The sequence below is a fragment of the Typopeltis vanoorti genome, chromosome 12 (assembly GCF_054136105.1).
Source record: "Typopeltis vanoorti isolate ZY-2024b chromosome 12, IOZ_Tvanoo_1.0, whole genome shotgun sequence".
NCBI lineage: Eukaryota > Metazoa > Arthropoda > Arachnida > Uropygi > Thelyphonidae > Typopeltis > Typopeltis vanoorti.
Genome location: NC_143560.1, coordinates 5,166,352 through 5,180,478, shown reverse-complemented (window position 1 = coordinate 5,180,478; position 14,127 = coordinate 5,166,352). Strand labels below are relative to the sequence as shown.

Sequence of the window (14,127 nt, the reverse complement as noted above, 5' to 3'; positions counted from 1 at the left end):
CAATCTGAATCATATCTCGTCTTTGCCTTAGCGTGTTGGGCTTAATACCCTGTCATGGATGGCCAAATGACTTCGCTTCACAGAAATCTAATTAATGCCAAACTTAGGCATTTAATCCTATCTCGTGGCTTGTTATGTTTACTAACGCACTCCTGTGTGTTGTTTTACGGTGTGAAAAAGCCTGCTTTATTGGAGTGGAACTCCATATGAGACTGAGCAACTCGCAATCCCTTGTCTTACTTGATGAGTGAAAATGCTCTCTCTGTGTATTTCAAGTAACTGTGTATTTCACTTAGGATGAACCATTCTACGAATGGTTCATCCTAAGTGAAAGCGATTGGCTAGATCTCTTATACAGGTATCCTTTTATGTTCGTAAAGTAGTCTTAGGAAACAGAGAATGATTACTACAATCTTTATTGAACAAAGAAAATGGAAATTAAAACTATCAGTGTGCATTAATTTGGTATAATATGAATGATATTGTACACGTTATTATAAAGAATAATATTATCATGGGTTGGTACCAATTGTAATTATTATGTGATAACTCTACAGTTCCAGTATTCATCATGGGAGGCTACTGTACCCTCTACAGTACTACAATCCAGCGTCTACATTACACTACCTACTATGTAGTATAATCATTAATTGCGAGTGTTGTCTGTCAGTTTTTCTATTGAATTTAGCCAGAGAGGAAAAACGAATTAACCCTGATATATCCTTTAGTTGGATGGAGGAACTGGGGAGAGATGGCTGGAGTGTTATGCGATAAGAGGGTGCCAATCAATCTGAAAGGCAGAATCTATAGGACAGTAGTGAGTCCAGCTATGATGTATGCTATAGAAACTGTGGCCCTGAGGAAAAATAACATCAGCAGGATAAAAGTAGCGGAGATGAGAATGCTTTGGTGGATGTGCGGTGTGACCAGAAAGGATCGTCTGAGAAATGACTAGTGAGGGGAACAGTAAAAGTTACGAACTTAGGAGCGAAGATACAGGAGGCAAGGTTGAGATGGTTTGGAGATGATGAGGAGAGAGGACGAATATGTGGGAAGAAAGGTCATGCAGATGGATGTGCAAGGAAGGAGGAAGCGTCGGCGGCCAAAGAAGAGATGGAGGGAGCTGGTAGAAGAGGACTTGAAGATGAAGAACTTGGATGTGGTGACAGCCCAAGACAGGAGACTCGTTAAAAAGAGCGACCCTACTTAAGTGGGATAAGCTTCAGAAGAAGAAGAAATATTTTAGTTGAAAAACCCCATTTAAAGATTAGGAGACAGAGAACCATCATCAAGACGAGAATTAAACCCAGGTTTTTTGTAATCTTAGGGCGCATTCCCCATCATTCTTCCAAATGCACTACAGTTTAAATATTATTTTATAGTTTTTATTGTTAATCTGCCTGTCAAGGAATATGTAACACTCGCCCCCTATAGCCGGATATATTTCATTAAACTGGGATCTTCTAAAATTATAAATTCTTCTTAGTTTGATTAAACCAGATCGTTTCAGTACAAAATTTGGGCAAATGATACAAAGCAGAGGTGTGATTAAATTTCGTTTTTATAATCTCTAAACGACATTTAATGTTATGTCATAACTGACAATAATACCGCTCTCGTTGGACGACTGGTAACGTACTCATACTACAAACAAAATGCTATCAAATCCCGCCATGGGCATAGATGTTTGTGATTGCCTTTAGATGTTCGATGACTAGTGTAAGAGCTGCCTCCGATAAGTGCTGGAGGCTTGAAAACGTTGCGTGTATTTTTAAAAAATAAATTTGAAAAATCTTTAACCCACCCACGGTATTAAGGTACTGTTGATTTACAACCTTTCATAGATGGGAATCTCTGAATAACATAACATAAAAATAAACCATCCACAGTCTTGTTTTTCTTCTTCTTCTTAGGTGCATCAATCCGAAGTTTGAGCAGCCATTCTGTCTTGTGATCTCCTTTTTATCTCTTCATAACTCTTAGCGCCGGTTAGCATCATTATGCTATTTATATATGAAATTCTTGGTCTGCTTCGTGACCTCTTTCCTTCTACAGTCCCCTTCATTATTTCTGTAATCAGTCCCCCGTGCCTCAAATGGTGTCCAATTAGGCTTTTTCTTCTCTTATTGATGTGTTTCATCAATGACCGCTCTTCATGAACTATATTCAGAACTCTTTCATTACTTTTCTGTCCAACTAATTTTCATCATCTTTCTCCAGCACCAAATTTCAAATGCCTCCAACCTCTTGATGTCTTGTTTTGTTAGAGACCTCCAGGCTTCACAACAATATAATGCAGTGCTCCATATGTATGTTTTCACTAGCTTTTTTTGAGCTGGATGCTAAGTCCTTTACTGGTAAAAATGTTTCTTCTGTTGTAGAATGCTTTTTTGGCTAAGATTATTCGTGTTTTAATATCCGATTGGTTTCTTCCATCTTCTGTGATAAATCTTCCAAGATATTCAAAAGCGAATACCTGTTGTAGTAGGTTATTATTTATTTACAGGTTTATTTTCATTGGATTTGCTTTACTTGTAATTAATAATTTTGTTTCCTTATAATTAACTTTTAGGCTGTACTGCGTGAAAATTTATTCCATCTTTGTCAGGGAGGATTTCAGTTTTTCTTCGTTATCAGCTAGAACTTCTGTATCATCCCCAAACCGTAGCCAGTTAATATGAATTCTGTTTATCTTAATTCCTGTTTCTATTAGTTCTTTGAATTTATTTATTGCATCTTCGATGTAGAGATTAAACAGTATGAGAAAGAAACACAGGTTGCTCTCTTTCACTGGAAGCCAGCACCCAGTAAAAGAGAGCACCCCTGTCTTACACCTCTACGTATTCTTGTTATTAAGATTTTTGTTTTATTGCTAGCTGTTTCTATTAGGGCTTCTTGGTGCTTGTATGAGCCTTCTATCTATCCAATCTACCTTTATTGCTTTTAGGAGGCGAAACATTTGGTTCCAGTCAATACTATCGAAGGCTTTCCCCAAGTCAAGAAAGACTATCAGAGTATTTTGATTATTCTCAAATCTTCTTTCGATAACTGTTCTTAGGGCTAGGATTGCTTCTCTTGTGTCCTGCTGTTTCCTGAATCCAAACTGGTCATTGCCAACATATTCTTCAACCTTCTTTGTTAGTCTTTTTTTGTATACTTTTGAGTAGTATTTTCGAAGCATGTGATATTAAGCTTATTGTTCGATGATTTTCACACTTGTTGCATTATTTACTTTAGGAATGATATGATGGAGCATTGTATAAAATCTTTGGGAATGATCCCTGTTTCATAAATATCCTTTATGATCTTGAAAAGGTATGATTTAGTTATGTTTCATGAGTACTTCATTAATTCTGAAGAGATGTTATCAACGCCTGATGCCTTGTTGGCCAACAATTTATTTTAGTGCTCACTCAAATTCATCTTTTAATATAGTTGGACCAATTTCTTCCACATCGAGTCTTGTTTCATCTTCTACAACCTTGAGGTCTAGATATTTTTCACTATATAGATCTTCTAAGTACTCCTATATTTCCGAAATTTCTTCCTTATCTATAAGTATGTGCCCCTGTTTATTTTTGATAATTGTACTTGTCTTGTTTTGGTGGCTTATTCCTTTTATAATGTTATAGGCTTTATCGATTCTCCCAGTCTTTGTTAGATCTTCTACTTCTTTACATTTCTCTATATACCATAGTTCGTTTGCTTCTTTGCACTTTCTATTTATCATATTTTTATATCCACGGTATATGACCCCAAAACCGGCACTCTAGAATTCAACTTCTTTGATTATAAATGATGGCATTGTACACCAAGAATATTATTGTGAATTAATTATTTTCTCGGATAATTCCTATGCTTGTTTATAATGCAACTTGCTCTGCTGCCGTAATATCCATTCTTTTTTTGTATTTTGAACAGGTCAGGGCTTCTACTTCAGTAACTGGCACCGGAGTGTTTAGCGAGCTGGTGGTCAGAGCCGATCCAACTGACAACGGTGCTGTGTATCGCTGTGAAGCTTTCAATTCGGCAACTGATAAGCCTTTAATATCCACGGTTACCCTCACTGTGTACTGTAAGTTCATTTCAATAATTCTCAAAATACTGAAAGGCCAAATGAGAATTAGATCATGGTTGGCGAGCGAGAAGATGGAAATGCATTCTTTACAGCTACCGAACTGTGAAAACAAAGGGAAATTCGTGTTTCAGAGATAAAAGTCAAATCTCATTCTTGCTCGTCAACCGCATTTTGCAATGTATGCCGAATATTTTAAATTTTATTCTTCTGTCCAGCTTCAAACTGTATATACCATGCCCAGTGGCGGCTCGTGGCTTGAAATCGCGGGTTGCTGCAACTTTCGAAATAGACATACACATTGTAAGTACGTGTTTGGATAAAATATCAAAATTATGGCAAAAATTAAAAAAAAAGTGAAAAAATATTGTTTATTATCGATAAAATTATAAAGTTTGGTATAATTCAAAATTACTTAAAAATAAAATCCATTATCATAACGCCAATAATGTTCTAAAATAAAAACTATAACAAATGTTACGTCTTTAATTGTAATGTCCAAATATTTAAAGAGACGGAGTAAACACGATAAGCACTACGAACACTCGACTACTGGCGCAAAATGCATATAAACAACAGTGGAACTGCGCGACGGACAGTGCCGCATTACGCTAATAGCTCTCATCTCACTATGACGTGCATATGCTTGCGCGCGTAGCAATATGACACTGTGGTAAACACAGTGCTGCTAGCGCCCTCCTAAGTGCTACAAGATGGATTTTTATTATTTTTTATACAAAATAAGAGAATTGTATAGGATTGTTAATGGTATAATTAAATATTACAAGCAAATATAAATAAATTAATAAATATATTTATATATTGAGAAAAATTGGGGGTGATGCAGTTCCGTAGTGCCTGTGCACGAGCCGCCCCTGACCATGCCTATTCCATAACGCAAATCTAACATAAACAGAATGATGAACATGCGTGGTCTTTTAGAAGAGTGTATTCATGTGTTTTTTTTTTTTTTCGCAAGAAAATACCGCGTTTTCTGTATAAGAATAAAATAAAAATGAATTTTATTAAGCCTCTGGCCAGTTCAGCGTATGAAAACACTTCTCATAGGGTACGGGTTATTATAATCAAGTGCCTGATGGAAACACTTCAATAGTAATGCGAATCAAGGGAGGACTGGAATCCTAACTTGTACTCTGTTTGCCCAGATATATAAAGGTAGCCTGTGGCCATCTGACGAAAAGCTGTTAGCATAAATCTTTTACATTCCAAGGCTGTCTGATTCGAAGAGACTGAAGGATTTATTCTAACTTAAGAAAAATGCCTGAGAATTTTTTCTAAGCCTTAAGGAATATCTTAAGATCTTATTCCAAGACTTCAAGAAGAGAGATCTGATATTCTACTTGTTTATAGAACTGATATTCTACTGATATGTCTAACTCTCAATTATAGAAGATCATCACGATTTTGTTACTCCTTTGTTTCATGTAGCGATTATATAGAAAATCAAACAGCGCCTATTCATCGATTCCATGCTCGTCTATCTTTGAAATGCTACTCTCGAAGCAGTCTGCTGTTGTGGTTTCACCACCACATTTCACCTGTTTGACTTTAGCGATCCTCCATAAGAGGGAGTGCAGGTGATGAATTTTAGGGGCTATTTTTCTTGCGTCCCCCATTTAAACTTACTGAAGATATTCTGGTGAGTGTTTGAAGGAAATCAATAAGGAACATTTCGATTTACTTAAGAGACTGATCCACATTTCAGATTCCACGATAGCAAATGCAATAGGAAGCGATTCGTTAAGCTGTTTCCTCAGATAATCCAAGAAGTTACTTTAGCATTATTGAGTCAATAGCATAACGTTCAAGGTATTTTAATAATACTTTTTGCCATTTATAATTACGGTAACAGAAATATGAATTCATTCAGCCAAGCACCTCAAGAATTATTATGTAAAAAGTTATAATATGTTAACGACTTTTAATGAGTATGAAACGAAAATGATCCGAAATAGTCCTAAAAAATTCATTTTTCAGTAGCACTTGTACGATGATGCGATTCATTATCCAAAGTTGGTTTAGTTTGTCTATACGTCTATTATAACTTTGCCGTGGCTTGACGAATTTTGCTGAAATGTGATGTTTAGAATTCTCTCCATTTTAGTGTCAATTGGACCATTTTTATTGGCAAAATTTGGCAACAGTTTTCAAAATAATGTCAAATTACACGATACAAAGAAAAATAAATAAATTACCTACATTTATTCCAAAATAGTTACATTCCATTTCACGTGATAATGAATGACGTCATATTATACAAGAATATGAGTGCAATCGCACCTTTCATTGAATGCAAACTTCACGATGTGTTTTTACGAATGCCTTAAATTATTTTCATACTCTCATTATTTTATGTGATAGTTGATTTATTGCAATTAGTTAATATATAATTTTATGTCGTTTCTAATCATTCAGTCGTATTTTGTTAATTAAAATAGTCCCATTTTGATATCCAAATGATCTCTCCAAATAAAGAGTTCAGTTAAGGTTTGAGTTTCGAATCTTTTTTTTTTTTTTTTTGTAAATTTCTCCAATGAACATAGCCCAGTCGAAAACGAAGCTGACAGATTCGAGAGAAATTTGACCTGGTTGTAATCAAAATGGTTGAAATCCAAATAGATCAAAATCCAAATAAATAGATTTGAATCTATGCTAAAATTGAGTGGAATTCCAACATTCTCTAAAATCCATCTACCTACTGCTCAAGGAAGGACACAACGAATCCGATAGGAATTTACAATTCTTTTATTAAAAAAATTGTCTGAAGCCGAACAGTCAACAGCGAAGGCGTCAAGCACGGAAGAGATTGAGTTGGTTTGCATTCGTTTCATTACAACCTTCTCATTTAACACAGCATTCGCGATGTACTTCCGGCGGTAAGCTTTCCCGAAGAAAGGTTACTCCTTCCAAATCAACAAACAGAATAAATGACGTCTTAACACACGACTTCCCCACGGGTGTGTGTTTCTTTAGTCGTTGTTTGCCTGAAAAAAGAGATCGCCTTTTGGGAAAGGTTTATTTGGCAAAATAAAACCAACGAAAGCAAAATCTCCGTCACACGAGGTTGACCGAGATTTTGCTTTCGTTGGCGCATAAGTATTTAAAATTATCAGTCAACCCCATATCTTATTTATGATCTTACTTATAACTAGTACTTTCTTGCGATGCCATTAACATATTCTTGGATTATTTATCTGATAGTTGGCTGTTTTTCTCCCCTTTTACACCCTCTGTCCAAAAAGAAACCGAACTTTTCGAAAAAGAAGAAACTAATGGCGCCACCTGTTGTATCCTTTTGTTGTCGAAAGCGGCAACCTTCATTAGTGTTGTGTCAACCGTTTATGACATTGGTTTCATTGGAAGCCGAGTTATAGTGACAAGAGTGACAGTGTGTTTTGACGAACGGTTGAAAAATGAGTTTCAAACAGAGAGCTGCGATTGACTTTTGTGTTAAACTTGGTAAACGTTTTACCGAAACGCTTCAAAAAGCATACGGTGATGAATGCTTATCCCGTACTCAAATTTACGAGTGGTGCGATTTCAAAGTGGTCGTGAGACGCTTGAGGACGACGACAAGCCGGACCATCCAAAAACTGGACTGAGTAAAGTTAACATCCAAAACGTCCGTGATTTCATCAAAGAAAACCCGAATTCGTCCGTGAGATTGATTGATTGATGATGAATTGGAGATTGCAAAATGAACTGTGCACAACATCTTGACAGAGTTTGGGCCTTCGTAAATTGAATTCAAGATTTGTTCCCCACAAGTTGACCGATCACCAAAAAATGTATCGAATTGAACACTGCAAGAACCTCATTAAAACCGCTATAAGGACGGAAACTTCCTTGAAACGATCGTTACTGGTGACGAAACGTGGTGTTTTGAGTATGAGCCCGAAACAAAGCGCCAGAGTGCTGAGTGGAGACCACCAAAAGAGGGGCATCCGAAAAAAAGTCGCTTGGAAAAGTCAAAAGTAAAGACAATGCTGATTGGTTTCTATGATTCCAATGGCACAAAGAATTCTTTCCGCCTGGCCAAACGTCAATGGTGAGTTTTATCTCGAAGTTTTGAAGCGATTGATAGCGAGAATTCGTCGCGTACTGCATGAATATCATGACGACCGACCGTTCGTCAAAACACACAGTACAATTGGCACTATAACTCGGCTTCTAATGAGACAAATGTCATAAACAGTTGACACAACACTAAGGTTGCCTCTTTCGACAACAAAGAGATACAACAGATACGCCACTCGTTTCTTGTATTTTTGAAAAGTTCGGTTTCTTTTTGGACAGAGGATGTAGTATGATGAACTTTTTCTCCTTCGATAAAACTTTTATTAGACTGCATAATAAGATGCCCTTTGTATCTTGTAGTGTAGGTTATTTTCAGTTAGTTTTGTATAATTCCTCTATCCTTTTATATTTGCTACTTATCCATAATTTCGTTTTTTTTTTTTTTTTAAGTTCCGCCTTCATCTGTGAGTATTCGAATCATTCCCACCCGTCCCAGATCAGGAGAAATGGTAAGAACGAATAAATTCCTATAATATTATTATTACTTATTTAATACTTTATATGCTAATTATTATATCGAAATGCACTGCTTAATTATTTTTTAAATCTGTAATTTAAATAGTTTGGTTTGCAGTGCTGCAAACCAAACTATTAAATGCTGCAGATTCCGTAGAAAGTATTTCTGCTATAAATTATCGTTGAATCCCTTCTAATATTGATTTTACTCAAATATCAAGGAAAAAAAGCAATTCTTTCTTAAGACTGGGTCATACTTGGTATGTTGTTTATCCATCGCTACAAATGCCATATAAAGTCTCCGCTATCTTTATCAAACCAAGAGGATTTTTGTTGGAAATGATTCCACCATTGATTTACTTCTGAAAGGAGTTTGGATTGCTAGAAATGTTCTCATAATCCAATTTCAGCCACAAGACGGAGGAAATTCTGTGCAGTCATAAAAATATGAAATGATAAAGAAACTGCGGATTAATCAAATTTTACCTAGCTCGGTGTGTGCGTGTGTAAGATTAAAAAAAAATTCACAGAATCTGGAAGGAATACATTTGAGTAAATCGCAATACAAATATGTATTGCGCTACTGAATTATAAAAACTCGCTAATAAGTAAGGAAAAAAGTACTTCCGGCTTGGTTGTCTGAGTGATTAGCGTATCTGCTCTCCAGTCATCGAGTCGCGGGTTCGAATCCCGCCACCGTGGACACGGATGTTTGTGATTGTTTTTAGGTGTGAGATGAACTTCATCGGCCGGTGTGAGAACACCTGCTCGCTTATTGGAGGGCTGAAGCGGCTTTCAAAAGAGGTAGGGCTTCAAGACCATCTAAAAAAATAAATGTAAATAAAATGAATAAAGATAGAAATAAAATTCTTAGTCCACCCACATTACTAATGTAGTTTAAGATTACAAAGTCCATTGGTGAGTGGAAGATACATAAAAATAATTATTCACTGTTAATCACTGACAAGTAGTGATAGCAGAACATAGTTACTATAAACTATTTAAGAAAATACATAGTTTTCAGGAAAATTAAAAAAACGTAAGCATTTATCCGACAACTTTTACTGAGAAGTGCATGATATTGCAAAGCACAAGATACCGTTAACTCTACTTACGCTTACTAACTGAAATATACGAAGAACTGCTGAAAATCTTTATGTCGCTATGGCATATAGATTTTAATACGTATAAAATATTACATCAGATTTTCCAGTCTGGAACGAAATCTTTCTCTCTTTCTCTCTTGCAAATAAAGTATCGATTCTGTAACCCCAGATATTTGATAACAGTCCCATAATTTAAATTCTCTAAACTCTCTGACTTTGTCGTAAATTTTCATTTCTTTAGAACGAATTCCACCTTTCTGTTTAATTTGGAAGGCCGTTCCTTTAACTGATGTACTCCCTTCTTCCAGACAGTGCTGATAAATTACGCAATCCCTACGGCAACCTCCCATTCCACTTGTTTAACAACCTTCCTTCCACATTAATATTCATGAATATTAATATTAATAGTCTGCAGTACCTGAACAATAGCGTAGCAAATTTCAGCAATGCACACCCAGCCCTTCATGCATATTCTGTCAGGAATAACCACAAGAGTAACAGACACAAACAGAATCTATAAATCGCATTAACAGTGCGAAAATAAAATAAAATAAAATAAAATAAAAAAAGCAAGAAAAGAAGCTAATGCATTAGAAGGATTGAAAACAATCCTATTAGTACACACACCCCTGAAATTTATACCGATGCAGCGACTGGAAAAGACTCCTTTATATATTTATAGGTTTGTTAATCGATAGATATTGTTCGCATTGCAGATAGTTCTAATAATATCATTCACTAAGTGATACTCCAATCGATAGTTTATGTGAATACCGAAAGATGTCGTAGTTTATTTCAAATGATATATGTTTGATATTACTGTTTAATTTGTTGTTTTTTTTATAATGTATTATATATAAAACAATATATAAAACATGGTTTACTATTGAGATTAACTTTTCATAGGAAACCATGTTTTTTTTTTTTTTTTTTTGAAGGTTGAAACGTAGTATAAGCTCCAGCGTACTGTCACTGAACATTGGTATCCTTTTAAAAATTGTTAATTCTAACCGACAATTCTATTTCAATAACAAAATAGTAGTGCGCGTGAAATAATGCGCGTGTCGCGGATGCATGATTTACTTGTTGAGATGCATTTTGTAGTTTGCACTGAAGTTCATTTCTTGTGTGTTTATTGATCTAATTAAAGTCTTCCATATATCTGGTAGGATTAAACCCTGGTTCCTGTTAAGATTATCTGTGGAACGAGCGACTGTTGCAGCTTCTTTGAAGATTCTGGAACGGTAGTTTTCTTCTATATATGGCATAAGACTTTTATTCCATTCAATAATGTGGTTGGTTGTAGAGAAGAGACTTTGTTTCGTGTATTGTTTCACGCGCACTACTATTTGGTTATTGAAAGCCGGCGAAACTAGTTGGTAATTAAATTAGTTATTCACCTACACTCGACCAATATCTAAATAATAGTTAATTTTCATTGGTATCCTTTTGTTTTTTTTTTAGTTCAGGTTAGTTCAGGTATCGATTTGAATACCAGAACTAACTGTTTATGTTCAGATAAACTTCCGATTATGTTGCTGTGACGTCATTAATGTTTTAAAAACCTAACAATTAAAAATACGTAGAAAGTCTCTTTTTTTTTTTTTTTTTTTACTGTCGAACATTAGCTGGATGTATACCGATACAGGAGAAGGCCCGGATGTGTATTGTCATTTGATAGGAATCTTTATTGTTGTATAAATATCTAACATTTGTTACTTTCCAGTTGGTTCGAGGTAAGGTGACGGAAATGTTAGGTTTGCTTTGACGAGGTTTATGTGTTTCTTCCGCTAGGTGACAATAACCTGTGAATCAGGGAGCAGCAACCCTAAGTCATCGATCCACTGGTGGAAGAATAGCGAAGTCATTAGCGACCATCTTATTGATGTCGTCGATGCAATTTATGGAGGAAAGTCGACGTACAGCAGGATCGAGTTTAATGTTACTTCTCGAGATGACAAATCTGTGTTCACGTGCCAAGCCACCAATCAAGTTTTGCAGCGGAGCGTTCATGAAAGTATTACTCTTCGAGTGTTGTGTAAGTGCACGAGCTTGATGTTTTTTTTTCTTTTTTTTTTTTTTTCTTTTGTTCCGAGTTTCCACTTGAGCCTGGTAATGTAACAAAGTATAAGCTTGTAAAATCTGTAATGTTTATCTCTTCCCCTACAAAAGCGACGAGTCCTTCAACACGAGCGTATAATAACCTCCCTTCTTATTTTGTCATGCTAACGACACAATGAAGTCGAAACAACAGCTCATTACCAATTGCATGGGTGTTAACTTGACGCTTTTCGATTTAAAAGACAAATTTTCTTGTATGAATATCCACGTCAAGTAGTTACAGTGAACGGGGTTGTTTTACGCGCACGTGTGTAATGACGATGGATTTATTTTCTGGTAAATGGAAGCGTTACGTCTATCTTGAGACTAGTCAGCGTTTTAGAAGGAAAGAACACTCTTACTTGTATCGGTCATATGGCATTAGTGACCAATTATATATATATTTTTTTTTTTCAGAGAATTAATGGGAATTTTCGGAACTGTGAAACTTGGATTAAAGACTTTTTTCCCTCTTTTATTTCTTTTAAATATAAATCCAGAATAGCTAATACATTACCGAGATAATAGTCAATTTATTGCGCGCGGATAACAATGACTTCGATGTCAGAATATCCATGGACACAAACAATCTGCTGGATATTAAGCAACAAACAATGAATGTGGTGAATTTCATTTGTGGTGAATGCCAGACTCGTCTATTTGAAACAGAATCAATAATGAATGTATTACGTCATTTTTATGTTGCTGCCACAAATGGAATATCAAACTATCGAAGTTCGTTTATTTATTTATTTATTTATTATTTTGTTTTAGGCGAACTGGCAATATAATAAAGTCAATGGTGTCTATCCATCCATCTGTCTGTATGAAAGCCGTCGAGAATGGATCAACTAATTCTGATAGAACTTAATATTTAGGATTTTTAGGACAATTTTATTTTTAATTAAAATTGTGCAATAATGAAGACCAAAAAAAAACTTATTTTTTTATTTCTGAAGATGCAAAATAATAATAATAACAATAATAATAATAATAACAACAACAACAACAACAATAATAATAATAATAATAATAATAATAATAATAATAATAATAATAAGGAAGATGGACATGGTCTGCTGCAAGTGAGACAGACTGTGGAACAGAAGAAATTAGCTTAATCGACAATAGCTCTGAGCCAATGCTTTAAGCAGTTACACAAGAGGCCCTTCTAAAAGCAAGAGGAAAAAAATCCGATTACAAAAAAGAACAACAAAATAACCGATATGTGCGCTGGAAAAATAAACCCTTGCTTGGCCAATTTCTTCGAGATACTGAGGACAAAATTGACGTGGCAATGACTACAATATGGATACATTAAAAAGAAACAGAGGGATTTATTCTAACAGCTCAAGAATAGGCATTACAAACTAATGCAATCAAAGTAAGCATTTTAAACATCAATAATAACAGCAAATGCAGATTATGCGATCAGAAAGATGAGACTGTAGAACATCTAAGCAGTGCCTGCAGCAAAATAGCTCAAAGTGACTATAAATACGGCCATGATCAAGTGGCCAAAATAGTTCATTGGCATGTATGCAAAAAATATGGCTTATCTATATTTGATAACTGGTGGCAGCATAAAATAGAGACAGTATTGGAAAACGAAATAGAAAAAAGTCTCTGGGACTTTAGAATACAAACTGACCGGCATTTGGAACACAATAGACCTGACATCACAATTATCGAACATCGACAGGTTTGGATTATCGATATCGCAGTACCAGTGATAACAACATCAACAACACAGAACTGGAAAAAATTACTAAATATCGAGATCTGGCAATCGAAGTTGGCGGACTGTGTCTTAAACACACCAAAGTCATCCCAATAGTTATCGGTGCACTTGGTGCAACTTCGAAGAAGCTCTCACCAACTGACCCGAATGACCTACAAAAAACAGCACTACTTGGAACAATCCATATTTTACGACGCTACCTGACGGACTATTCTTAGATTCTTGGTTAGAATATGAATTGTTCTGTATCACCAGTCAAATTGTTGTTTGAATCTTGTTTTGACTGTGTATCAATTATGTGAATAAATAATAATAATAATAATAATAATAATAATAATAATAATAATAATAATAATAATAATAATTTTCGTTTTTCTTGTAGTTAATACGCTGTTACTATAGTAGATTTAGTATCCATTATTTTCAATCCTTTTCAAGGCAGATTAGGAAGCGTTTTTACAGTAATTTATTGAAGATTTGTTGGGAAAAAGTATGACGAAACATATTAGCTTATTTTCTTATTTTATTAAGAAAAGTTTAAATGTTATAGA

At 35.1% G+C, this 14,127-nt stretch overlaps 1 protein-coding gene across 2 annotated transcripts in view; it reads left to right on the top strand.

Annotated features, from left to right (window-relative positions):
- LOC150100555 (nephrin-like) overlaps window positions 1-14,127 on the top strand; it is a 252,244-nt gene that overhangs the window by 184,840 nt on the left and 53,277 nt on the right. For both annotated transcript variants that reach the window (XM_090401365.1, XM_090401366.1), the window contains exons 11-13: window positions 3,922-4,075; window positions 8,564-8,622; window positions 11,530-11,773. In XM_090401365.1, coding sequence (XP_090257491.1) covers window positions 3,922-4,075; window positions 8,564-8,622; window positions 11,530-11,773 — 457 coding nt within the window. The remainder of the gene's footprint in view (window positions 1-3,921; window positions 4,076-8,563; window positions 8,623-11,529; window positions 11,774-14,127) is intronic.